Genomic DNA, 26,761 nt, shown 5'->3' with positions numbered 1-26,761 from the left:
CGTTAATCCTTTTCTTCCTTCTGGTGAGGTCTGGCTCTCTGGGCTTGCTCTATGCAGCCCAGCATGTATTACATTGAAATCAAACATAATATGAACGGACAAATAAATTAAAATATAAAAGACATGATCTCTGATATTGCCCTACAACATTCACAAATTCAAATTATGGACAATTTCAAGATAACTACTTAACCTGATGTATGTTTTTACTTTCTTACTTTCCTGACACATGTCCATGATATGAACAATTGTTTTATTTTTGAAGTGTAAGGGAGTGATTTTAAAAGATTAGATATGTGACAGGTGGCAACAACTAATGCCCACTGAGCACATTTTATATCATCAGATAGGGAGGGAAATACATCTTACTCTGGTTACAGTTGCACCATGTGCTTGTCAAACTTCATAGCAAGATGGGCACTTTACCTTTTAAAAGGAGCACAAAATATTCACCTTGACAAAATGGACTCCAGGGAGGCAGGTAACCTCTTTTTTAGTTCCGTATGAACATGGACTAACTTCTTGCCTGGACATGCATGAAAATACAAATGTCCTTGTGGAGGACCTTCCATTGAAGAGACATCAGGATGGAAGATCACTGCGAAGGAGACATTTATTATTGTCTGGATATTTACAGAAACCCAAATACAATGGTTATCCCAGATGTGGTTTCTGCAAACTTGAAAGTTAACAGTGGGGTCTGACGGAACTGTTTAATTATAAGCAGATTCAAATTGTATCAAATATCCTTCATTTCGTTTCAAATTGTTTAGCCACCCATACCTAATGCGAACAATGGAAAACAACAATACTGTTGATACATGGCTTGCGATACAAAATACCTAGAAGTACCTTATTAATGTATGAGGGCAAGCAAAGGCAAGCCAGTATTGACAACAAACCACAGAGGGATACTAGCTTGCCCAGCAAAAAGAAGAATCCTTCCTTGAAAAGTCACCACTGGTGGACACATAGAGCAAATCTGTTTTACCTGCAGAAATATATCTATACCACAGAAGATTAACCATAAATTCATGTGAAAAAGCCAGAAACTTCAACCTTCACTGTCTTCAGGAGAGAACCAAAAGAGTGTTATCAGGTCTGTAACATTTTAATAACCATCTTGAGGACTGACAATTGATGTGACCTGTTTATGAAACTTCAATTTTTTTAAATTCTTTATTCCAAGTCAATTCAATCAAAGCAAATCAAATCCAATTCAGAGTCTCAACAAGTTGAGACATTCCCAATCCAAGCTGATAAGACAGGGCTCTCACCTCCTGTCTTGGGCTTGATCTACATGATCCAAGCTGATTGGAGTAGGCATAGCTCCTCCTCCAAGGCTTGATCTCATTTGCATCTTAGCCAAAAGGCCGAGATGCCACTTTAAAAAAATTGCTTCAAATGAAGCTAAAATATAACCTAATGACTTCAACCAGGTACAGCATGTCGAAACTACACTTGATCTTAGCCAAAAAGACTGAGAACACTTCAATTGACCTAAGTGCACGTTACATCTTTAGAAGTCATCCTTTTTTTGCATGTGTGAATGAGGAGTGGTGTATGTTGCTGTATTTCATGTGCTGTGAACAATAAATATTGAACCTTTGTTTTGATTTAATTTACTTGAAAGCCTGTTTGTTCTTTCAAATCACAGATGTTAAAACATGTTCGTAGGGATTCTCAGCGCAGCGGGCAGGGAGACATCAGTGGGAGGGTTTGCAGCGGGATTCACGACTGGTGTCTGGCTGATCACAAGTCTCCCAGGCCATTTTTTATTATGTAATCAGCGTCACATCGGAAATCAGCACGAGGCTGATTGCTGTATGGAAATTCATATTTCCATATGATTAGTGAGCTCAGAGAATACCATCCTGGGCTTGCTAATGTCTCCCACTCCCACATCAGAAGAGGTTTCCACCAGCGGGGATTAAAGCTGGACCCATCAAAGGGGACCAGGTGTGGTCACTCTGCTGGTGGGGATAGAGGCCATTGAGGCCACCTGAGAGATCTGAGGTGGGGGGTGCCCTTTTGGCAGTGGCAGCCTTGCAGTGGCAGCCTGGCACCCCGGCACTGCCTAGCAGACACCTGGCAGTGTAAAGGGGGTGGGGCCAGAGGAGCAGGGCCTTCTGGGGGTTGGGCCGATTGACACACTTTGCACTGGGGATTCGTGGGAGAGGGAGGGAGGAGAGTGATCAGGGCTGCACATGGTTGGGTGGAGTTTGGGGATGCACATGTGGGGAGGATTGGTGTACAGATGGGAAGGTTAGCGCTGGCCACTGGGGGCTAACGAATGGGGCTGGCCCAGAGGCACGGGGTTTGGAGAGGCCAGTGATCGGGGGATGAGGGGGGGTGTGGGGCAGGGGCAAGAGGGTTGGGAAGCTGACTATTGAGAGAAGGGGTCTGGGAAGAAATCGAAAGGCCAGCTATTGGGAGTCAGCAATGGGGGGGAGGGGGAGGGGGCGGGGGCGGGTGGGATAGTACACGTGTCAAATCTCCCCACTGAAAGATTGACACATGTGCAGTGGCCTGCTTACCACCCTGATTTGGAAATATATCGCCGTTCCTTCACTGTCGCTGGGTCAAAGTCCTGGAACTCCCTCCCTAACAGCACTGTGGATGTACCTACACCAAATGGACTGAGTGGGTCAAGAAGGCAGCCCCCCGCCAGCTTCTGGAGAGCAATTAGGTTGATTGGCCATGCTAAATTGACGCGAGTGTTCGGAAGATTAATAGGGTAAATATGTGGAATTACAGGAATAGGTGGGATTGTGGTTGGTGCAGACTTGATGGGCTGAATAGCCTCCTTCTGCACTGTAGGATTCTATGCTATCAAAATATCATTCAATCTGACATTTTCTTGCAGGCAAGAAAAGCCCCTTTAGGAAAGAAAATCTGCCGTCCTTACCTGGTCTGGCCTACATGTGACTCTAGAGCCACAGCAATGTGATTGATTCACAACTGCCTTCTGAACAAGGACAACTAGGGTTGGACAATAAATGCTGGCCAGACAGCAAAGCCATGTCCCACAAATGGATTAAAAAAACCTCACCTCAAAGTCAGAAGATTGTGGGTTCAAGTCCCATTCTAGGACACAAAATCCAGACTGATAGTTGTCAGTGTGGTACTGGTGGAAGTGCTATCTTTAGGAAGAGCCCCTAAACTGAGGAGCCTTCTTCCCTCTCAGATGGATGTAAAGGGTGCTACATCAGTGCACAACTGTTTATGTGGACTGTACATACAATCCTTGGTTGTTGCTGATGCTCTGGAATTCACCTTTTCAATGTATAAAGCAAGGATTTGACAGTGTTAGCAGCCAAAAGTACTTTCATATTTGCTGATTCTGAAGTTGGATGATGGAAAAGTGACATCCTAGTATCAGATTCATGTATTTACATAAAATCACTGAATGGTTATTGGCCCAATCCTGTATCTACCAGCTCGGGGCAATGTGATGATATTGTGCCTTTAAGAAATATATTGTCATGTTTCTTGTGCAGGATTTTGTTTAGAAGTTAGTTCTATTTATCCAGTGCTATGTTGTCTATAACCGACAGCTTTTTTCATTCCAAACTGGAATATTTGTTTTAAACTGAGCTAATAGAGTGTTGTGATTTTAATGTTTTCCCCTGGGGTTTTTAAGAGTGGGGCTTCATTAGGTTGATTGACAGGAATAAACATGTGACTAGGCAGGGCTAGTCTTACACAGAGAAACACAGACAGATGCTGCTAGGAATTTTACAGAGAAGTAGCGCTCTGTGTCTTTCTGTCTCTCTCTGGATTTGGAGACTTGGATCTGCCAGAAAGAAAATCTTTTTCACTTGTTATTGGACAACAAATTTGATGAAATTGGGCACACAATATGGAAGCAAACTAAAGTTACACTCAGAGCCTCTCCACTAAAAATCACAAAGTAACAGACACAGATTAGCAGGCAAGAGCATGCTTTTAGAATGCAAATGAGGGCTAGCACACAAGGGAAGCTGGACAGGATGGCACCTACAGGAACTAAATCCCCACCCCATTGAAATCAGCACTTCTAAAACAGTCAAACAACCCATGGAGAGACCTAAAATTAGCATAGCTAAGGAAACGTTCCTGGCCCCTCAAACCTCTTTTGAGATCAATGACACACCTATGGTTCAAACCTCAGAGATTCTAGACCATTAATAACCAATCAGACCAAACGATTAACACACACTTAAAACAATTTCCTCAACACTTGAAAACATCAAGACAGGATGGCTAAGGTCGAATACTGTAAACAAGTATTAGCATTTGAATCGCGTACTGCACCGAAGTTCAGGTATAACTATAGCCTGCTGCGAGGGACCGTTAGAGTGCTTTCGGGACAGTCCGATTGTATGTCCTGACTGCACTTCTCTGTCGACATAAGAGAAAATAAAGCTTTGCCGTTATTGAACTTCAGCCTGAGTCCGTAGTGGTCGTTTCGCCCACTTGCGCTAACACTCTGAAGTTCTGCTGTTTGAAGGTAGTTCTTTCTTTGGAGGCTGCTGAATGGGAATCAGAAGACAGGTGTCTTTCTGTATCTCGGTCAACAGGGATTAGAAGGCTGGAAATCTAGCATTCACATGAGCCTTTTTTTTGTTCTAACTGATTCTGAAGAAGGATGTATGTCTGTGGGGATATTGCTTAAATTGCAACAATAGAGATAGCTATCAGTTAAGAATTTTACCTTGTCATGTTTAATATTTCAATTTTTAAAAGCTATATGAATTTTTCATGTTATATTTTAATTGTGTGATTAAATAAACTTTGTTTTAATAAAAGTTTCATGGTGGGTCAATGGAATCATACCTGGAGTGAAACATCTTATGCTCACATTCATGCTAAAATCAAAAAGGTTTCGGTCTAGGCTAACTTCATAATGTACATTGGAGTTTCTGATCTGGTCTCTAACAGCAAGAACAGTAGCCTTACAAATATTTTGTCCACAGATAATTATCCAATTCCTTTTTAAAAGCCACAATTTTTTTTTGTCTCCACCACATTCTCAGGCAGTGTGTTTCAGATCCTAGCCCCTCACTACGTAAAAAAAATCCTCATTTCTCAGTTATTTCTTTCTCCAATCACCTTAAATCAGTGTCCTCTGGTTCTTGATCCTGCCACCAATGGGAATAGTTTCTGTCCATCTTGTTTGTCCAGCTCCATCGTGGCTTGGAATGCCTCTACCAGATGTCCTCTTTGACTGCTTTTCTCCAAGGAGCTCCAACTTCTCCAATCTATCTACATAACTAAAGCTTCTCACTCTTGGGACCATTCTCGAGGATCTTCTCTACAACTTCTCTCATGTCTTCACACTCTTCATAATGCTTGGTGTCCAGAAGTGGACACAATATCCCAGATAAGACTGAACCAATGTTTTATTGAGATCCTTCCTTTTGTATTCTATCTCCTTTTTTATAAGACTCGGGATCCTATGTATCTTATGATCTGCTTTCTTAACCTGCCTTGACACCTTCACTCATTTTCCCTCCCTATACTCCTGTCCTTCTGTTCCCTTTAGAATTTGATACTACTTTACATTGCCTCTCCATTTCTTCCTACATTACATGAACTTTAGTTAAACTGGGATCCTGTCTGCCCTCTGAGGTGGATGTAAATAATCCCATGGTGATATTTTCCAGATAGCCAACTGGTGATAGGGAGTACAGGAGGCAATCTTTACTCAGTCCTACATGTATTTACAGAACTAAACATTACAAGCACACATCATCCAACCCAACCACTTCACGGTTTCAGTTAATATCTTTTTATATAGGCTCCAATAAAGTCCGATTTGGTGCCCACTGCTTGCGTACAATTAAACACAATGAATATACAATTAACTCATGTTACCATTTAAAGAAGGGCAGGGGAGGTCCCCTAATATCCTGGCCAATATTTATCCCTCAACCAACTGAAGAACACTGGGGAGTCTAAATGCAGAATGGGTGACTGCTTTGCAGAATACCTTCGCTCAAGTTGCATTCATAATGGACCCAGAGTGTGAATGTCAACTTGCAAATCCTTCCAACATATGCCAGTGGCAGCCAGTAAGAGTGGGAGAAATTCCTGCTTGCTATCATATGTCACCTTATTGAACCACTGCTTTTCATGTGGTTTATGGATACTCCCACTGTTGTTGAGGAGGGAGTTCCAAGATTTAACCTGGCAATCGTAGAATTCATACAGTGCAGAAAGAGGCCATTTGGCTCACCGGTCCTGCATTGATAACAATCCCACCGAGGGCCTATCCCTGTAACCTTATGATAGCTTTCTTATTGGAGTCTCTCCAGCACTATCCGTAGCGCCAGGCTACAGCATGTTGTCAAATAAATTTGGACTCCCTGAAGGGTGTTGGTTGGCTGGTCTGGGCCAGACTGGTGTCAATAGCACAAGGTTCGATCTTCGTTCTAGGGGAGGTGGATTTGCGACCTTCCTCCATGCCCAACTCTTGGTGGAGATTATGGCTTTGTGGGCTGGACCTGCCATTGGGCAGACAGCTGAAGAAGTCAGGAAAGACCCATTGATCAAATGGGCAAAAGCTTGGACTCTGCATTTTGCACTGAATTCAGTGGATTCAAATTTCTCACTTCCCTGAGAGGCAACCCATCAGCCACCATCAGCTCTGATAGTTACTTAGTGGCTGGAAAGGCTGGCAAATCCAGCAGCGAGCCAATCCCAATTTTAACAATTGAGATGGGACAACATCTATTCCCTTCACTGGTACCAATGCTAACGCTCGTTCCAATGGATACATACACAGGATATTGAAACATGCCTGGCAGTGTAGAACATTTGCCCAGTACAGTTCTTATGCTGTCCAGAACCATAACTAAGCAAAACTGCTAGAGGTAGAAATCAGAGATTAAAATGCAAAATCTTGATCAAATCAGCTACCCATCATTAACTGAAAGGAAGGAAATTTGGTTGCTTGTAGCTGCATCTGAAGAGTAGATTCAATACTCAAACCTTGCTAGGCCTTTATAGAAGACATCAAATCCACTGGGTCATCTGGATTCGAAATGTCAGCTGGATCTGCTGAGATTTTCCAGTATTTTCTCTTTTGCAGTCAAAGCCACAGTGTATTTCCAGTGTTTCATATGTTCAGGACTGGAATAGACTGCAAGATAGTTGCAGTATTGTTTGCAATTCTGCTTTGACTTCATACACATAATAATAGTGCATATTATTATATATGGGCACACACAAACACATCCATAGAAACATTGACACCTACAATCATATACATAAGTACGAACATACATAGCAGAATTAGGAGGAGAAGAACATTTCACTCCCTTGTCAATCAATATGTGCATAAAGGCAGGCACATGTATGTATGCAAACACACATATACACACACATACTGTAAATATAGCTGCAACTCAATCAGTAGCTCTCTTGCCTCTGAGTCACAAGTTCAAGTTCCACGCCAGCATAAAAATCAAAGCTGATACTCCAGCACAGGACTGAGGGAGTGCTGCATTGTCAGAGGGGCTGCCTTGCAGTTGAGACATCAAATACAAGACTTACCTGACTGCTTGCTTACAGACTAATGTAAAAGATCCTAGGGCATTATTTCCAGAGGGGTAGGGGAGTTATTCCTGGTGTTCTGCCAATCTATCCCTTAATCAATATTGCTAAAGACCCAGGCCAGAAACTCCAAGGTATCTTATGAAGTTAGCCTAGACGCTAAATTTTACATTTGATTGTGGTGTGAATATAAGGTATTTCACTCCAGGTATGATTCAAGTGACCCAAAAGGAAGCTTTTATCAAACAAAACTTATTTAAGAACATTGTTAAAATACAATAAAAAATTAGTACAACTTTTACCAATTACAAGGTTCAGATATGACATAGGCTGGATAGACTGGGCCTTTTTTCCCTGGAGTGTAGGAGACTTAGAGGTGATCTTATCTATAAAATAATGAGGGGCTCAAATCAGCTAGATAGTCAACATCTTTTCCCAAAGGTAGGACAATCTAAAACTAGAGGCCATAGAATTAAGGTGAGAGGGGAGAGATACAAAAGGTTCCCACACAGAGGGTGGTTAGTGTCCGGAACAAGCTGCCAGAGTTAGTAGTAGAGTTGGATAAATTCTGTCTTTTAAAAAAACATTTAAACCGTTACATGGGTAAGATGGTAATAGAGGGATATGGTCCAAATGCGGGTAATTGGGACTAGCTTAGGGGTTTAAAAAAAAGGGCAGCATGGACAAGGGCCTGTTTCCATGCTGTAAACCTCTATGACTCTATTGAATTGGTCCTTTGAATGTTGGATTAAAACTCTGAGGATTCCCAGTTCTGGAACTTTCAGCATGCCTCTGAAGAGAGAGAGAGAGACTGCCTTCTTCCATCAGCTTCTAGCAGCAACTGAGACACTGAATTAAAACTGGGCTTTTCTCTGAAGCATAGCTTCAATGAAGATACTTAGGTGACTGTTAGAAGGGGTAAGAAACAGTCAGTGCAGTGATCCCCTATGGCTGTTCCTCTGTATAACAAGTATACCATTTTGGGTACTGTTGGGGTGGGGGGGGGGGGTGCGGGGGGGAACGACTAACCAGGGGTAAGCTGTGGCGTACAGGTCTCTGGCACAGAGTCTGTCCCTCTTGCTCAGAAGGGAAGGGGGGTGTCGAGTAGAGCATTAGTCATTGGGGACTCCGTAGTTAGGGGGACAGATAGGAGATTCTGTGGGAACGAGAGAGACTTGCGGTTGGTGCATTGCCTCCCAAGTACCGGGGTCCATGATGCCTCGGATCATGTTTTCGGGATTCTTAAGTGGGAGGGGGACTAGCCCCAAGTCGTGGGCCACATAGGCACCAGTGACATAGGTAGGAAAAGGGATGGGGATGTAAGGCAGAAATTCAGGGAGTTAGGGTGGAAGCTTAGAGCTAGAACAAACAGAGTTGTTATCTGTGGCTTGTTACCCATGCCACATACTAGCAAGGCGAGGAATAGGGAGAGAGAGCAGTTGAACATGTGGCTACAGGGATGGTGCAGGAGAGAGGGATTCAGATACCTGGATAATTGGGGCTCATTCTAGGGTAAGTGGTACCTCTACAAACGGGATAGTCTACACCTGAACCAGAGGGGTACCAATATCCTGCGGGGGGCTTGGGGGGGGGGGGGGGGGGTAGCGGGAATTTGCTAATGCTCTTCAAGAGGGTTTAAACTAATTCAGCAGGGAATTGGGAACCTGAATTATAGCTCCAGTGTACAGGAGGTTCAGAGTAGTGAGGTCATGAATAAGGTTTCAAGGTCGCAGGAGTGAACTGGCAGGCAGGAAGGAGGTTTGAAGTGTGTCTACTTCAATGGCAGGAGCATCCGGAATAAGGTGGGTGAACTTGCAGTGTGGGTTGGTACCTGGGACTTCGATGTTGTGGCCATTTTGGAGACATGGATAGAGCAGGGACAGGAACGGTTGTTGCAGGTTCCGGGGTTTAGATGTTTCAGTAAGATCAAGGAAGGTGGTAAAAGAAGGGGAGGTGTGGCATTGTTAGTCAAGGACAGTATTACGGTGGCAGAAAGGACATTTGATGAGGACTCGACTGCTGAAGTAGGATGGGCTGAGGTTAGAAACAGGAAAGGAGAGGTCACCCTGTTGGGAGTTTTCTATAGGTCTCCGAAAAGTTCCAGAGATGTAGAGGAAAAGATTGCAAAGATGATTCTGGATAGGAGCAAAGGTAACAGGGTAATTGTTATGGGGGACTTTAACTTTATAAATATTGACTGGAAACGCTATAGTTTGAGTACTTTAGATGGGTCAGTTTTTGTCCAATGTGTGCAGGAGGATTTCCTGACACAGTATGTAGATAGGCCAACAAGTGGTGAGGCCACATTGGATTTGGTACTGGATAATGAATCAGGCCAGGTGTTAGATTTGGAGGTAGGTGAGCACTTTGGTGATAGTGACCACAATTTGGTTACGTTTACTTTAACAATGGAAAGGGATAGGTATATACCACAGGGCAAGGGTTATAGCTGGGGGAAAGGAAATTATGATGCGATTAGACGAGATTTAGGATGCATAGGATGTGGAAGGAAACTGCGGAGGATGGGCACAATTGAAATGTGGAGCTTGTTCAAGGGACAGCTACTGCATGTCCTTGATGAGTGTGTACCTGTCAGGCAGGGAGGAACTGGTCAAGCAAGGGAACCGTGGTTTACTAAAGAAGTTGAATCTCTTGTGAAGAGGAAGAAGGAGACTTATGTTAAGATGAGACGTGAAGGCTCAGTCAGGGTGCTTGAGAGTTACAAGTTAGCCAGGAAGAACCTAAAGAGGGAGCTAAGAAGAGCCAGGAGGGGCCATGAGAAGCCTTTGGCAGGAAAACCCTAAAGCTTTCTATAGGTATGTCAGGAATAAAAGAATGACTAGGGTAAGATGAAGGCCAGTCCAGGACAGTAATGGGAAGTTGTGCATGGAGTCCGAAGAGATAGGAGAGGTGCTAAATGAATATTTTTTGTCAATATTCACATAGGAAAAAGACAATGTTGTCGAGGAGAATATGGAGATACAGGCTATTAGGCTAGATGGAATTTACATTCATAAGGAGAAGATATTAGCAATTCTGGAAAGTGTGAAAATAGATTTATCCTAGGATTCTCTGGGAAGCTAGGGAGGAGATTGCATAGCCTTTGGCTTTGATCTTCATGTCATCATTGTCCAGGAATAGTGCCAGAAGGCTGAAGGATAGCAAATGTTGTCCTCTTGTTCAAGAAGGGGAGTAGAGACAATCCTGGTAATTATAGACCAGTGAGCCTTACTTCTGTTATGGGCAAAGTTTTGGAAAGGATTATAAGAGATAGGATTTATAATCATCTAGAAAGGAAGAATTTGATTAGGGATAGTCAACATGGTTTTGTGAAGGGTAGGTTGTGCCTCACAAACCTTATTGAGTTCTTTGAGAAGGTGACCAAAGAGGTGGATGAGGGTAAAGCAGTTGATGTGGTGTATATGGATTTCAGTAAAGCGGTAGGCTATTGCAGAAAATACGGAGGTATGGGATTGAGGGTGATTTAGTGGTTTGGATCAGAAATTGGCTAGCTGTAAGAAGACAGAGGGTGGTGGTTGATGGGAAATGTTTATCCTGGAGTACAGTTACTAGTAGAGTACTGCAAGGATCTGTTCTGGGCCACTGCTGTTTGTCATTTTTATAAATGACCTGGATGAGGGTGTAGAAGGATGGGTTAGTAAATTTGCGAATGACACTAAAGTTGATGGAGTTGTGGGAGGATATTGCAGGTTACAGAGGGACATAGGTAAGCTGCAGAGCTGGGCTGATAGGTGGCAAATGGAGTTTAATGCGGAAAAGCGTGAGGTGATTCACTTTGGAAGGAGTAACAGGAATACAGAGTACTGGACTAATGGTAAGATACTTGGTAGTGTGGATGAGCAGAGAGATCTTGGTGTCCAGTGCATAGATCCCTGAAAGTTGGTACCCAGGTTGATAGGGTTGTTAAGAAGGCATATGGTGTGTTAGCTTTTATTAGTAGAGGGATTGAGTTTCAGAGCCATGAGGTCATGTTGCAGCTGTACAAAACTCTGGTGCGGCCGCACTTGGAGTATTGCGTACAGTTCTGCTCACCGCATTATAGGAAGGATGTGGAAGCTTTGGAAAGGGTGCAGAAGAGATTTTCCAGAATGTTGCCTGGTATGGTGGGAAGATCTTATGAGGAAAGGCTGAGGGACTTGAGACTGTTTTTGTTAGAGAGAAGAAGGTTAAGAGATGACTTAATAGAGGCATACAAGATGATCAGAGGATTAGATAGGGTGGACAGTGAGAGCCTTTTTCCTCGGATGGTGATGGCTCGCATGAGGGGACATAGCTTTAAATTGAGGGGTGATAGATATAGGACAGATGTCAGAGGTAGGTTCTTTACGCAGAGAATAGTAAGGGCGTGGAACGCCCTGCCTGCAACAGAAGTGGACTCACCAACTTTAAGGGCATTTAAATGGTCATATTGGAATAGTGTAGGCTAAATGGGCTGTAGATTAGTTTCACAGGTCGGTGCAACATTGAGGGTCGAAGGGCCTGTACTACGCTGTAATGTTCTATGTTCTATAGCTGTCCCTAACCATACGATACAAACTGTCAATCAATCTCAAATCAAGCTCCACTCAGCAATTCCCAAATGACCATTAAACCACAGGACACTGCATTAGTCCAGATTAAAAATAAACATTATGTAATTTATACTGCCTCAGCAACAACACAGGACACTGGCTACAGACATCATGATGCTGGCAAAATTCTGTAAAGGAACATGATTAAAATACATTTCTTAAAGGCACAAGATTGTCATTGTCACATTCCTGTTTGTGGGAGTTTGCTGTGTAAAAATTGTCTGCTGTCTTTCCCACATTACAGTAAAAAGTCTGACAACAACTGTCTGTGCTTTATATGCTCTGTCTGAGGCCAGAACTCTCCATTCACCTGACGAAGGGGCTAACCCCGAAAGCTTGTGAGTCTATTATCAAATAAATAGGTTGGACTAAAACCTGGTGTTGTCAGACTTTTTACTGTGTTTACGCCAGTCCAACGCCAGCATACCCACATCATTTCCCACATTACAACAGTGACTACACTTCACAAAGTACTTTATTGGCTGTAAAGTGCTTTGGCACATCCTGTGGTTGTGAAAATGCTATATAAATGCATGTTCTGCACATCTACACAAGACAGTGATAGAAACCATGATGTGATGATGCCGGTCCAACAGGTTCATTTGAAATCACTTATATAATCACATATAGACATGTTAAACCACACACACCTACAAGACACACACATACTATATATAGTCAGACACCTGTAGGAGAGTGCCTGTTAACTCTGCTCCTCTGTCCACAGATGCTGCCAGGGTTGCTGTCCTGTCCCTGTGTGTGAGATGAAACAATGAGAGATTCCCACTGGGATCAGGGAATGTTTCCCAAAACACAAACCAGTGAGATCCAGACAGACACAGCCTGGCCTGGGGGCGGGGGCGCGCATTGAGCGGCGGGTGCGCGCTCAATACAGGTGGTGGGGGCGCGCACACAGTGACAGAGAAGGAGGCGGGAACGCGCACACCGTAACAGAGAAGGAGGCGGGGACGCGCACACAGTAAGAGGAGGAGGCGGGGACGCGCACACAGTAACAGAGAAGGAGGCGGGGACGCGCGCCGTGAGATTGATCGACGGGAGCGCGAGCGACGAGTAGAGAGCGCGCGCACAGTGCGCGAGAGTGAATAACAACGACGGGAGCGCGCACAATGAATGCGGCGAGCGCGCACCGGGAAAGTTAAATCAGCGGGAGCGCGCACGGTGGTTGGCGGACGCGCGCACGGCGGCGGCGCGGGCAGTGTGTCGGGGGCGCGCTCAGCTGTCGGCTTGCAGCAGCAGCGGCGGAGGAGCCGGGATTGTCTTTGTGCGGAGCGGGGCTGGAGAGAGTGTGTCTGGGTGTGTGTGTGAGGGAGTGTGTCTGGGTGTGTGTCAGGGTCTCTCTCACGGGCTGTGTGTCCGGAGGGTAGCGATGCCGCCGCCGCCCCGCGGCTCCGGACAGACGCCGCTGCGAGCGGGAGGGTGCGGGCTGTGAGCCCGGAGAGAGAGAGCGGGCTTTCCGTGTCCGCCGCACGGCCGCCGGGCTGCAGCCATGGGCTTCCTGCACCAGCTCCACCTGCTCCTGTGGAAGAACATCAGCCTGAAGCGCCGGAGCCCGGTGAGTGAGGGAGGGATAGGGAGGGAGGGGGGGGGGATAGGGTGTCCCTGACAGCGCTGCAGGCACCAGGTCTGCTATCACCATCCCTCACCCTCACCATCCCTCACCCTCACCCTCCCTCACCCTCACCCTCCTCACCCTCACCCTCACCATCCCTCACCTTCACCATCCCTCACCCTCACCCTCACCATCCCTCACCCTCACCCTCACCCTCACCATCCCTCACCCTCACCCTCACCATCCCTCACCCTCACCCTCACCATCCCTCACCCTCACCATCCCTCACCCTCACCATCCCTCACCCTCACCATCCCTCACCCTCACCCTCCCTCACCCTCACCCTCACCATCCCTCACCCTCACCATCCCTCACCCTCACCCTCACCATCCCTCACCCTCACCATCCCTCACCCTCACCATCCCTCACCCTCACCATCCCTCACCCTCACCCTCACCATCCCTCACCCTCACCATCCCTCACCCTCACCATCCCTCACCCTCACCCTCCCTCACCCTCACCATCACCATCCCTCACCCTCACCATCCCTCACCCTCACCATCCCTCACCCTCCCTCACCATCCTCACCCTCACCATCCCTCACCATCCCTCACCCTCCCTCACCCTCACCACCATCCCTCACCCTCACCATCCCTCACCCTCACCATCCCTCACCCTCACCATCCCTCACCTCCTCACCCTCACCATCCCTCACCCTCACCATCCCTCACCCTCACCATCCCTCACCCTCACCAACCCTCACCCTCACCATCCCTCACCCTCCACCATCACCCTCAACCATCCACACACCATCCCTCACCCTCCCTCACCATCCCTCACCCTCACCATCCCTCACCCTCCCTCACCATCCCTCACCCTCACCCTCACCATCCCTCACCCTCACCATCCCTCACCCTCACCATCCCTCACCCTCACCATCCCTCACCCTCACCATCCCTCACCCTCACCCTCACCATCCCTCACCCTCACCCTCCCTCACCCTCACCCTCCCTCACCCTCACCATCACCCTCACCATCACCATCCCTCACCCTCACCCACCCTCACCATCCCTCACCCTCACCATCCCTCACCCTCCCTCACCATCCCTCACCCTCACCATCCCTCACCCTCCCTCACCATCCCTCACCCTCCCTCACCATCCCCCACCATCCCCCACCCTCACCCTCATCACCCCCCACCCTCACCACCCTCCACCCTCACCCTCATCACCCCTCACCCTCATCATCCCTCACCATCCCTCACCATCCCTCACCATCCCTCACCATCCCTCACCCTCATCACCCTCCACCCTCGCCATCCCTCGCCTCGCCATCCCCCCACCCTCACCCTCATCGCCCCCCCGCCCTCGTCTCCCCTCACCCCCGCCCTCGCCAGCCCGCCCCCTCCCCCTCCTCCGCCCCCTCCCCCCCACCCCCCACCCCCCTCCCCCCCGCTCCCCTCCCCCCACCCCCCTCCCCCCACCCCCTACTCCCTACTCCCTCACCTCTCCCCACTCCCCCACCCCCCAACCCCCCCGCTCCCCTACCCGCCCACCCCCCCGCTCCCCTCCCTCCCCCCTCCCCCCTCCCCTCCCCCCTCCCCTCCCTCCCCTCCCCCCCTCCCCCTCCCCCCCTCCCCCCCCCCTCCCCCCTCCCCCTCCCCCCTCCCCCCCTCCCCCCCTCCCCCTCCCCCCTCCCCCCTCCCCCTCCCCCCTCCCCCACCCACCCTCGCTCGCCCCCCTCCCCCTCGCCCCTCCCCCTCGCCCCCTCCCCCTCGCCCCCTCCCCTCGCCCCCTCCCCCTCGCCCCCTCCCCCTCGCCCCTCCCTCCTCCTTCCCCTACCTCCCCCCTCCCCCTCGCCCCCCTCCCCCCTCGCCCCCCTCCCGCCTCGCCCCCCTCCCGCCCCGCCCCCCTCCCTCACCCCGCTCCCCCCACCCCCTCCCTCGCCCCCCCTCACCCCGCCCCCTCCTCCCGCCCCCCCTCCTCCCGCCCCTCCCTCGCGCCCCCCCTCCCTCGCGCCCCCCCCCTCCCTCGTGCCCCCCACCCTCGCGCCCCCCCTCCCTCGCGCCCCCCTCCCTCGCGCCCCCCCTCCCTCGCGCCCCCCCTCCCTCGCGCCCCCCCTCCCTCGCGCCCCCCCTCCCTCGCGCCCCCCTCCCTCGCGCCCCCCCTCCCTCGCGACCCCCTCCCTCGCGACCCCCTCCCTCGCGCCCCCCCTCCCTCGCGCCCCCCTCCCTCGCGCCCCCCTCCCTCGCGCCCCCCCTCCCTCGCGCCCCCCCTCCCTCGCGCCCCCCCTCCCTCGCGCCCCCCCTCCCTCGCGCCCCCCCCTCCCTCGCGCCCCCCCTCCCTCGCGCCCCCCCCTCCCTCGCGCCCCCCCCTCCCTCGCGCCCCCCCTCCCTCGCGCCCCCCCCTCCTCGCGCCCCCCCTCCCTCGCGCCCCCCCTCCCTCGCGCCCCCCCTCCCTCGCGCCCCCCCCTCCCTCGCGCCCCCCCTCCCTCGCGCCCCCCCTCCCTCGCGCCCCCCTCCCTCGCGCCCCCCCTCCCTCGCGCCCCCCCTCCCTCGCGCCCCCCCTCCCTCGCGCCCCCCCTCCTCGCGCCCCCCCTCCCTCGCGCCCCCCCTCCCTCGCCCCCCTGGCTCGCCCCCCTGGCTCGCCCCCCTGGCTCGCCCCCCTCCCTCGCCCCCCTCCCTCGCCCCCCTCCCTCGCCCCCCTCCCTCGCCCCCCTCCCTCGCCCCTCTCGCTCGCCCCCCCTCGCCCCCCCCTCGCCCCCCCCTCGCCCGCCCCTCCCTCGCCCCGCTCGCCCCCCTCGCTCGCCCCCCTCGCTCGCCCCCCTGCTCGCCCCGCTCGCCCCCTCGCTCGCCCCCCTCGCTCGCCCCCCCTCCCTCGCCCCCCTCCCTCGCCCCCCCTCCCTCGCCCCCCCCTCCCTCGCCCCCCTCGCTCGCCCCCCTCCCTCGCTCGCCCCCCCTCCCTCGCTCGCCCCCCTCCCTCGCTCGCCCCCCCCTCCCTCGCCCCCCCCGATCGCCCCTCCCTCGCCCCCCCGATCGCCCCTCCCTCGCCCCCCTCGCTCGCCCCTCCCTCGCCCCCTCGCTCGCCCCTCCCTCGCCGCCTTCCTTCGCCCCCCCTCCCTCGCACCTCCCTCGCCCCCCCTCCCTCGCCCCTCCCTCGCCCCCCTCGCTCGCCCCTCCCTCGCCCCCCTCGCTCGCCCCTCCCTCGCCCCCCTCGCTCGCCCCTCCCTCGCCCCCCTCGCCCCCGCTCGCCCCCCTCGCTCGCCCCCCTCGCTCGCCCCCCTCGCTCGCCCCCCCTCGCTCGCCCCCCCTCGCTCGCCCCCCTCGCTCGCCCCCCCCCCCTCGCTCGCCCCCCCTCGCTCGCCCCCCCTCGCTCGCCCCACCTCGCTCGCCCCCCCCCTCCCTCGCCCCCCCTCCCTCGCTCGCCCCCCCCTCCCTCGCCCCCCCTCCCTCGCTCGCCCCCCTCCTCGCTCGCCCCTCGCTCGCCCCTCCCTCGCCCCTCCCTCGCCCCTCCCTCGCCCCTCCCTCGCCCCTCCCTCGCCCCTCCCTCGCCCCCCTCGCTCGCCCCTCCCTCGCCCCCCTCGCTCGCCCCTCCCTCGCCCCCCTCGCTCGCCCCTCCCTCGCCCCCCTCGCTCGCCCCCCCCTCGCCCCTCCCTCGCCCCCCTTGCTCGCCCCTCCCTCGCCCCCCTCGCTCGCCCCCCTCGCTCGCCCCTCCCTCGCCCCCCTCGCTCGCCCCTCCCTCGCCCCCCTCGCTCGCCCCTCCCTCGCCCCCCTCGCTCGCCCCTCCCTCGCCCCCTCGCTCGCCCCTCCCTCGCCCCTCCCTCGCCCCCCTCGCTCGCCCCTCCCTCGCCCCCCTCGCTCGCCCCTCCCTCGCCCCCCTCGCTCGCCCCTCCCTCGCCCCCCTCGCTCGCCCCTCCCTCGCCCCCCTCGCTCGCCCCTCCCTCGCCCCCCTCGCTCGCCCCTCCCTCGCCCCCCTCCCTCGCCCCTCCCTCGCCCCTCCCTCGCCCCCCTCGCTCGCCCCTCCCTCGCCCCCCTCGCTCGCCCCTCCCTCGCCCCCCTCGCTCGCCCCTCCCTCGCCCCCCTCGCTCGCCCCTCCCTCGCCCCCCTCGCTCGCCCCTCCCTCGCCCCCCTCGCTCGCCCCTCCCTCGCCCCCCTCGCTCGCCCCTCCCTCGCCCCCCTCCCTCGCCCCCCTCCCTCGCCCCCCTCCCTCGCCCCCCTCCCTCGCCCCCCTCGCTCGCCCCCCTCGCTCGCCCCTCCCTCGCCCCCCTCGCTCGCCCCTCCCTCGCCCCCCTCGCTCGCCCCTCCCTCGCCCCCCTCGCTCGCCCCTCCCTCGCCCCCCTCGCTCGCCCCTCCCTCGCCCCCCTCGCTCGCCCCTCCCTCGCCCCCCTCGCTCGCCCCTCCCTCGCCCCCCTCGCTCGCCCCTCCCTCGCCCCCCTCGCTCGCCCCTCCCTCGCCCCCCTCGCTCGCCCCTCCCTCGCCCCCCTCGCTCGCCCCTCCCTCGCCCCCCTCGCTCGCCCCTCCCTCGCACCCCTCGCTCGCCCCTCCCTCGCCCCCCTCGCTCGCCCCTCCCTCGCCCCCCTCGCTCGCCCCTCCCTCGCCCCCCTCGCTCGCCCCTCCCTCGCCCCCCTCGCTCGCCCCTCCCTCGCCCCCCTCGCTCGCCCCTCCCTCGCCCCCCTCGCTCGCCCCTCCCTCGCCCCCCTCGCTCGCCCCTCCCTCGCCCCCCTCGCTCGCCCCTCCCTCGCCCCCCTCGCTCGCCCCTCCCTCGCCCCCCTCGCTCGCCCCTCCCTCGCCCCCCTCGCTCGCCCCTCCCTCGCCCCCCTCGCTCGCCCCTCCCTCGCCCCCCTCGCTCGCCCCTCCCTCGCCCCCCTCGCTCGCCCCTCCCTCGCCCCCTCGCTCGCCCCTCCCTCGCCCCCCTCGCTCGCCCCTCCCTCGCCCCCCTCGCTCGCCCCTCCCTCGCCCCCCTCGCTCGCCCCTCCCTCGCCCCCCTCGCTCGCCCCTCCCTCGCCCCCCTCGCTCGCCCCTCCCTCGCCCCCCTCGCTCGCCCCTCCCTCGCCCCCCTCGCTCGCCCCTCCCTCGCCCCCCTCGCTCGCCCCTCCCTCGCCCCCCTCGCTCGCCCCTCCCTCGCCCCCCTCGCTCGCCCCTCCCTCGCCCCCCTCGCTCGCCCCTCCCTCGCCCCCCTCGCTCGCCCCTCCCTCGCCCCCCTCGCTCGCCCCTCCCTCGCCCCCCTCGCTCGCCCCTCCCTCGCCCCCCTCGCTCGCCCCTCCCTCGCCCCCCTCGCTCGCCCCTCCCTCGCCCCCCTCGCTCGCCCCTCCCTCGCCCCCCTCGCTCGCCCCTCCCTCGCCCCCCTCGCTCGCCCCTCCCTCGCCCCCCTCGCTCGCCCCTCCCTCGCCCCCCCAGCTCGCCCCTCCATCCCTCGCCCCCCCGCTCGCCCCTCCCTTCCTCACCCCCCACCTCGCTCGCCCCTCCCTCGCCCCCTCGCCGTCCCTCCCCCTCCCCCTCGCCGTCCCTCCCCCTCCCCCTCGCCATCCCCCCGCCACCCCCCTCATCCTCTGCCCCCTCTCCATCCCCCTCTCTCCATTCCCCCCCTCTCTCCATCCTTCCCCCTTGCCATCCCTCCCCCTTCGCCATCCCTCCTCTCCACTCCCGTCTCCCTAACCTTTCCATCCCAGCCTTGGCTATTCCCCATTCTCCACAAGTTTCCCCTGTACTGGGCCTGAGACAGGCATCTCCAGCTGGCAGCTACATTGTGGCACTGCTTACTTGACCAGGGATACAGTTGCCTTTTACTGCACACTTGGTCTGCATGTATCGCATCCGTGGAAATGTATTTGTTGTTATTGTTGCCTCTCTGTCTTTAACTTATCACAGAAAAGGGATTTCAGTTCTGACATTAGAAATAATACATGTGTGAACATTGTCTACTCTCAACCTGTGCTGGACTAGTGATTTATATCTGTGATATTTAGGCTCACAGGTGTCTTTCAGGATTTTTGCAGTCTTGCCCTGGTCCTCAATAATCCCAGTTTTATGCTGAGGTTTCATCAGAGATGTGATCAGTCAGAATCATAGAATCCCTGCAGTGCAAAAGAAAGCTGTTCTGCCCATCGAGTCTGCACCGACCACAGTCCCACCCAGGTTCTATCCCCATGACCCCACGTATTTACCCTGCTAATCCCCTGACCCCAAGGGGCAATTTAGCATGGCCATTGCCCCTAACCTGCACATCTTTGGACTGTGGGAGGAAACCGGAGCATCTAGAGAAAACACACGCAGACAAGGGAAGAAAGTGCAGACTCCGCACAGGCAGTGACCCAAGCCGGGAATCGAACCTGGGTCCCTGGCACTGTGAGGCAGCAGTGCTAACCACTGTGCTGCCCAGTCACCACCCAACCTTTCTGTAGCACTGGATATGGAGTTAAACCTGTGCTGAGTGATATATTTTAATAGGTCTTCCCTCAGTACCAACACATTACATTCCCACAGAGAAGGATAATGGCAGCTTCTCGGTATTTTCCAGAATGTGGAGATGATGCAAACTGATAGTCAATGGCTCTGATTCTGGATAATATATGCCAAACATTTTAGTATTCTATCTCAGTCACCGGGAAGGGGGGAGAGGAGAATTTTTGGCTTAATTAGTTCTTGATACTGATGGCATCATAAATCAGACTGAAATATCTATATTAAACACTGGGGAGTTATGCAGCTTGCATGCACCAACCCATGAGTCAACAACACTGGATAGGATCAATGAGCATACAACATTGGAAGAGAATTTATTTACCATTTGATAGGCACTTTGCTTGTTGACTATTGGTCTATGCACTGCACAATAACTGAATAGACAGCTAAGATCAATGCACATTATGGTAATTAAGTGTGTGTTTTAAATTGCCAGTGAACTTGCATTTCATGATTATTTTGTGATTTATATCTCTTTATGGTTAGCACCTTACGTCAGCTGTAGAAAGAATGCTTTGTGTTTTAGTCAGAAAGTTGTGAGTTCAAGCCCAACTCAAGAGACTGGAGTACGTAATCCAGGGTGGCATCGCAGTGCAGGACTGTCGGGTGTCTTTTTTTTGGGGTGAGCTGTCCCTGTTTCCTGACCAACATCTATCTGAAGCCCCTTTGCTGAAATCTTGATCCCTTACCCAGTTATTGTTTATGGGAGCTTACTGTGCATAAATTGGCTCCTGTGTTTCCTACATTACAGCAACAACTCCAGTTGGAAAACTGCATTGTTGTTAGTAAGGCGATTTGGGATGTCTTGAGTTTGCGAAAGGCACAACATGAATGCGTGTTCTTTCTTTTCTTCCGTATCAACACATTTGGTGTCCTTGAATATTACAGTACCAGCTTTGGAATTAAGGGAACAGGGAAGTAGAAGAATATATTTTGTATCTATTTGTTGCAAGTTCTTGGAAAGGGACGGTTGGAATGATATGAACGCAGTCCTCAGAGGAGATGACGCCACATTGGTAATGGAGTCATGACCCCAGCATAGCAACTGCTGGAACCTGAATTAATCTAATAAATCAGGCATTGGGAGTGAGCCTCGGCCATGGCAACCATGAAATGTCCACTGACCTCTAAAATGTTCATAAGTGTCCTTTAGGGAAGGAAATCTGCCTTCCTTACCTGGTCTGGCCTACATGTGACTCCAGAGCCACAGCAATGTGGTTCACTCTTAATTGATTTCTGAAATAAGAACATATGAACATAAGAAATAGGAGCAGGAGTAGGCCATCCAGCCCTTCGAGCCTGCCCCGCCATTCAATAAGATTATGGCTGATCTGAAGTGGATCAGTTCCATTTTCCCGCTTTCTCCCCATAACCTGTAATTCCCTTATCTATCAGAAACCTATCAACCCGTGACTTAAATATATTCAACGAGGTAGCCTCCACCACTTCAATGGGTAGAGAATTCCAGAGACTCACCACCCTTTGAGTGAAGAAGTTACTCCTCAACTCCGTTCTAAACTGTTTCTCCTCCCCGCCCTATTTTGAGGCTGTGCCCTCTAGTTCTGTTTTCCTTTCTGAGCAGGAAGAATCTCTCTACCTCTACCCTATCCATCCCTTTCATTATCTTGTAAGTCTCTATAAGATCCCCCCTCAGCCTTCTAAACTCTAACGAGTACAGACCCAGTCTATTCAATCTCTCTTCATAAGCTAATAAATAGCCTCGCAAGCCACAGCGTTCAAGGGCAGTGAGGGATGAGTAACAAATCCTGGTCTTGCCAGCGACACCTGCATCCCGTGAAAGAATAAAATGAACACAGTGGCCTGTACTTGGCTGCATTTTATTTAAATATTGAAATGTGGTTGGGTGAAGGATGCTTAAAATTTTAAATTGAAGGTATCTTTGACCTTTAGTGCAAATGTTAAATGGAGGATTTGCATCGAAGGCTGGCAAATCTTGCAGAGCAGAGTTCTGGGTTAAGAGACTCCACAGTAAAAATAAAGGCGAATCCCTGTTGGTCTGGTACTATCTTCATTTAACGGTGGGAAACTATGAAGCTATTGCGAATTGAATTGCAGCCATTCCCCCAGCAGACGTATCGGCTGAAGTCTGCCCATAGGCTACGCTACACTGCAGTGACAGCTGTGGCCCAGTGGACTGGCATGCTTGCTCCGAGTTCCAATCCAACTCCAGGCTTTCGAACACAACACGAGTCTGACACTCTGAAGCTGCACCCAGGGTGCAATTTGCTGTTGGAGGTGGCCTACTTTGGATGATTCAGTAAATTGAAGCAATGCCTACCTGTGGAAGTAAGAGATCTGATGGCCAGGGTTAGGCACATTGACTCAAACAGATGCCAGAGTGTGGCGACTAGGGTATTTTCACAGTAACTTCGATGTAGTGTGAATGTAAGCCTTACTTGTGACTAATAAATACGTTTTAAACTTTAAGAATCATAGAATCCCTACAGTGCAAAAGGAGGCCATTCAGCCCATCAAGCCTGCACCAACCAGGCCTTATCCCTGTAACCCCATATATCTACCCTGCTAATTCCCTGACACTAGGGGCAATTTAGCATGGCCAATCAACCGAACCCACATATCTTTGGACTATGGGAGTTTCTCAAAAGTAATTAACTTTAATTACTTTCAGTCATATCAAAGGGGAGGGGAACATGTTATATGTCCAGGTGGATACAGCATGGTATGAGCATATTGAAATAACTTTTCAGAGGCCTGATAACTGTTCACCAAGTTTCCTTTATTTACAAACTCTATTCGACTCCTAGGCTGCTCAGGTACAAAGTCACAATCAGGAGTGCCAGTGGAGCTGACACTCCCATATTTAAACGTAGAAACTAGAAGCAGGAGTAGGTCATTCAACCCTTTGAGCCTGTTCCACCATTCATTTTGATCATCAGATTCAATATCCTGATCCCCCTTTCCCCCCATATCCCTCGGTCCCATTGGCCCTAAGAGCTATATCTAATTTCTTCTTGAAATCACTCAATGTTTTGGCCTTGACCACTTTCCGTGTTAATGAATTCCACAAATTCACCACCCTCTGGGTGAAGAAATTTCTCCTTACCTTAGTCCTAAAAGGTTTACTTCTTATCCTCAAACTATACATTTATATACAGGTGAGGCTCCCTGATTGGGCAGGCAATTATGACTTCAATCAGGCAGCTCATACTCCAAAGTGCCAACCTCATGGGACTTGCTGAAGTTATTACACATTTGTGTATTGGGGTATAAAACCTGAATGGGGAAGAAGAAAGGTTTACAGTTACTTTTCTTACATTGTGCTGTTAACATAACCAAAGGTCCCAAGATGCTTTGCAGGAACACTGTGACACTGAGTAACAGTAAGGAGGTGTTAGATTAGACAACCAGAATCTGCTCAGAGTCTTAAAGGAGATAAGCATGGCTGAAAGCCCTGAAAAGGGTACTGGGTGGATTGGGACTTGGGCGATTTGAGACATGGGCGGGGGTGGGGGAGGGGAGGGCGCTGTGATGGTAGTTTCTGGCTGCGTGCACCCCAAGACTGGAAATTTTCGGCTACGGTCACCAATGGTGGAGCGATTAAAATAAGGAATACGCAGGAGGGCAGAATTTGAGGAACTCGGATATCTCCAAGGATTGTGGAGCTGGAGAAGATAACAGAGCTAGAAGGGGCCAGGCCACGGAAGGATCTGAAAACTTGGATGGGAATTTTAAAAAATCAAGAGATTGCTTGACCGGGAGTGAGTGTAGATCAGTGAGCACGGTGGTGATAGGAAAGTGGGACTTAGTGTGAACTCTGATACAGGTTCAGAATGGCTTCTGTTAGTCTTCCCAATACTTCTTTGGTGAAGACTTCTACTCGTCCGCTACTGGATTTTGGGTAAGGAGTCTGATAATTTAACAACAGTGGAGGAATCTGGAGAAGTGGTGGTGAGGTACAGATGGGTGTTGATGGTGTATGGTATCTTTGCGATGTTGCTGAGGGGCAGCAAGGAAATGAAAAGTAGTAAAGGGCCAACATTCGACCCCTGGGGACACAAGGCAATGGTGCTGGAGTAGGAAGGGAAGCCATTGCAAGCTGATTCTCTGGCTCTGATTAGATAAATAAAAATGAAATCAGGCAAGAACAGTCCCTCCCAGCTGGATGACAGTGGAGAGAGGCATTGGAGGAGTGTGGTTAACTGTGTCAAAGGCTGCTTGCAGCTGTGTTGAGAAGGGTTGCTTAGAAATCTTTGAGCTTGCTTGCCGCAGGTGTTCTCCAGTCCCGCTGCAGCGAATGGCTCTGTTGAGTGCCAAGTTCTCCATTCTCACTGGCAGTGGAGGTGGGATGAATGAGATCTGAGAATCCCGTCCTGTATCTTTGTCATAGTCACGTGGAATGTAATTTGCATTCATTCAGCACCGTTTATAACCTCTGGACCTCCCTTCACCTCACAGCCAGTGAAGCATTTTCTTTTAAGTATTTTTATTTATTAGTGCCACAAGTTGGCTTACATTAACACTGCAAGTCGCCACATTCCAGCGCCTGTTTGGGTACACAGAGGGAGAATTTAGCATGGTCAATGCACCTAACCAGCACGCCTTTCAGATTGTGGGAGGAAACCAGAGGAAACCCTTGCAGACATGGGGAGAAGGTGCAGACTCTGCACCGACCAGTGACCCAAGCCAGGAATCGAACCCGGATCCCTAGCGTGTAGTCACTGATGTAGAAAATGCGGCAACATGATAGCGAACAGACACTCCATCTTGTAGTTGCTGGTTGAAGCACAAGTATGAGGACGCTGGGAAGAACCCAGTGAGTTCAGAAGTTTAGAAGGCTGAGGGGGGGATCTTATAGAGACATATAAGATAATGAAGGGGATGGATAGGGTAGAGGTAGAGAGATTCTTCCCGCTTAGAAAGGATAGCAGGACTAGAGGGCACAGTCTCAAGATAAGTGGGGGGCAGTTTAGATCGGAGTTGAGGAGGAACTTCTTCACTCAAAGGGTGGTGAATCTCTGGAATTCTCTGCCCGTTGAAGTGGTGGGGGCTACCTCACTGAATATATTTAAGTCACGGGTAGATAGGTTTCTGATAGACAAGGGAATTAAGGGTTATGGGGAGAAAGCGGAAAAATGGAACTGATCCACTTCAGATCAGCCATGGTCTTATTGAATGGCGGGGCAGGCTCGAAGGGCTAGATGGCCTACTCCTGCTCCTATTTCTTATGTTCTTCTGTAACCCCCTCACTTTTCCATGTAGCAGATAGCAGTGCAGTGGAATCTCCATCACCCTTACATCAATTGTGGGCCACTCTGATTATCTGACATTAACCTGATGGGACAAAGCAATGCACAAGACAAGACCTCAAAATGTTGCCCTTTGTTGGCAGCATTTCACCTTCTTCGTAGATAGAAGCCCTTGTTCTTTCAGTTGTTAACTTCAGGCTGCTTCTTTTTGTCTTTGTGTCTGGGGTGTTGCTAAACTGTACGCGCAAATTCTAAATTTTGGACCTCTGAATTATCAGCCGCCCCATAACATCCTTTATTGTGAGGACTGATGGAGGGTTGATCTTTCGCTGCCTGTGGTTTGAAGCGAGACAATGAGCTCTAGCATTCGTAGAAACTGTTTGTGCTCATTATTTCAAACAGCAACCCAGTGTAAACGTACACACATTATTATCAGCCCATTGTTCAAAGACTTATTGTGATCCACTTCTCAGTATACTATCAGAAACTCTAAGGCAAATGTAACCTCCCTTCAAAGGGACACAATACTCCTTGTGTGGTCTCACCAAAGCTCAAAATAATTGCAACAAGACTTCATTTTTCTTACAATCCAACCCCCTTGCAATTCGGGCTACTTTTGGAATTGCTTGTTGGACTTGCATGTTAACTTTCAGCGATCCGTGTAAAGCATATCCATATCTTTTTGAACACCAGCATTTATTTGCAAAAAAGTAAAAATGGGTAATTTTACATTTCCCCACGTTGTTCTTAACATTCCTCCATGCCCGCTCACTTAATCTGTATCCATTTTCAGCCCCTTTGGATCCTCACCGCAGAATCCTCCTCAGAGTCCGTCTAGTTTTGTAACCGCAGTAAATCTGGACACATTACACTTGCTCTCCTCATCTTAGCTATTGATATAGAAAATTAATGTCTATCAGCTATAACATTATCACTAAGAAACCAAATAGAGAATTCAGAAAAATCTTCTTTGTCCAGTGACTGATGAGAATGTGGAAGGAGCCAACTGAGAAGCATAGCATAGAGTACTTAAGGGGAGGGCCGAGAAGCATATATGGGAGAATGGAGAGTTATGGTGAGAGTTAAAGGAAAAGGAATGGAAGGAAACTTGAATGGAAGGTAAGCATGGAACGGTTGGTTGGAGTGATTGGCCTGCTTCTAGGCTGTCTGTTTTATGTAATTGCAATAAGCGTAAGTTGTGCTGCTGTGTGTAAAAAGGCAGCATGTAAAAGTAGACATGGTGTTACGTTTTAATAAAAAGGTTATTACTTTCTGAGCAAAGGAATCCTATTTCTGTCTTCCTCTTCAATTGAGAATCGTGTCCAAGAAAATGACTTTCCATTTTTGCACCTAGTAGCTTAACCTTTTCATT

At 51.7% G+C, this 26,761-nt stretch overlaps 1 protein-coding gene across 2 annotated transcripts in view; it reads left to right on the top strand.

The window, feature by feature from the left end:
- The first annotated feature begins 13,405 nt into the window (after positions 1 to 13,405).
- abca2 (ATP-binding cassette, sub-family A (ABC1), member 2) overlaps positions 13,406 to 26,761 on the top strand; it is a 508,234-nt gene continuing 494,878 nt past the window's right edge. For both annotated transcript variants that reach the window (XM_080212375.1, XM_080212373.1), the window contains exon 1: positions 13,406 to 13,704. In XM_080212375.1, the coding sequence (XP_080068501.1) occupies positions 13,639 to 13,704 (66 nt within the window). In that variant the 5' untranslated portion in view covers positions 13,406 to 13,638. The remainder of the gene's footprint in view (positions 13,705 to 26,761) is intronic.

The sequence above is a fragment of the Carcharhinus amblyrhynchos genome, chromosome 25, assembly GCF_965287045.1.
Source record: "Carcharhinus amblyrhynchos chromosome 25, sCarAmb.v2.hapA, whole genome shotgun sequence".
NCBI classification, from domain to species: Eukaryota; Metazoa; Chordata; class Chondrichthyes; order Carcharhiniformes; family Carcharhinidae; genus Carcharhinus; species Carcharhinus amblyrhynchos.
This window is presented reverse-complemented; position numbering and strand designations above follow the sequence as displayed.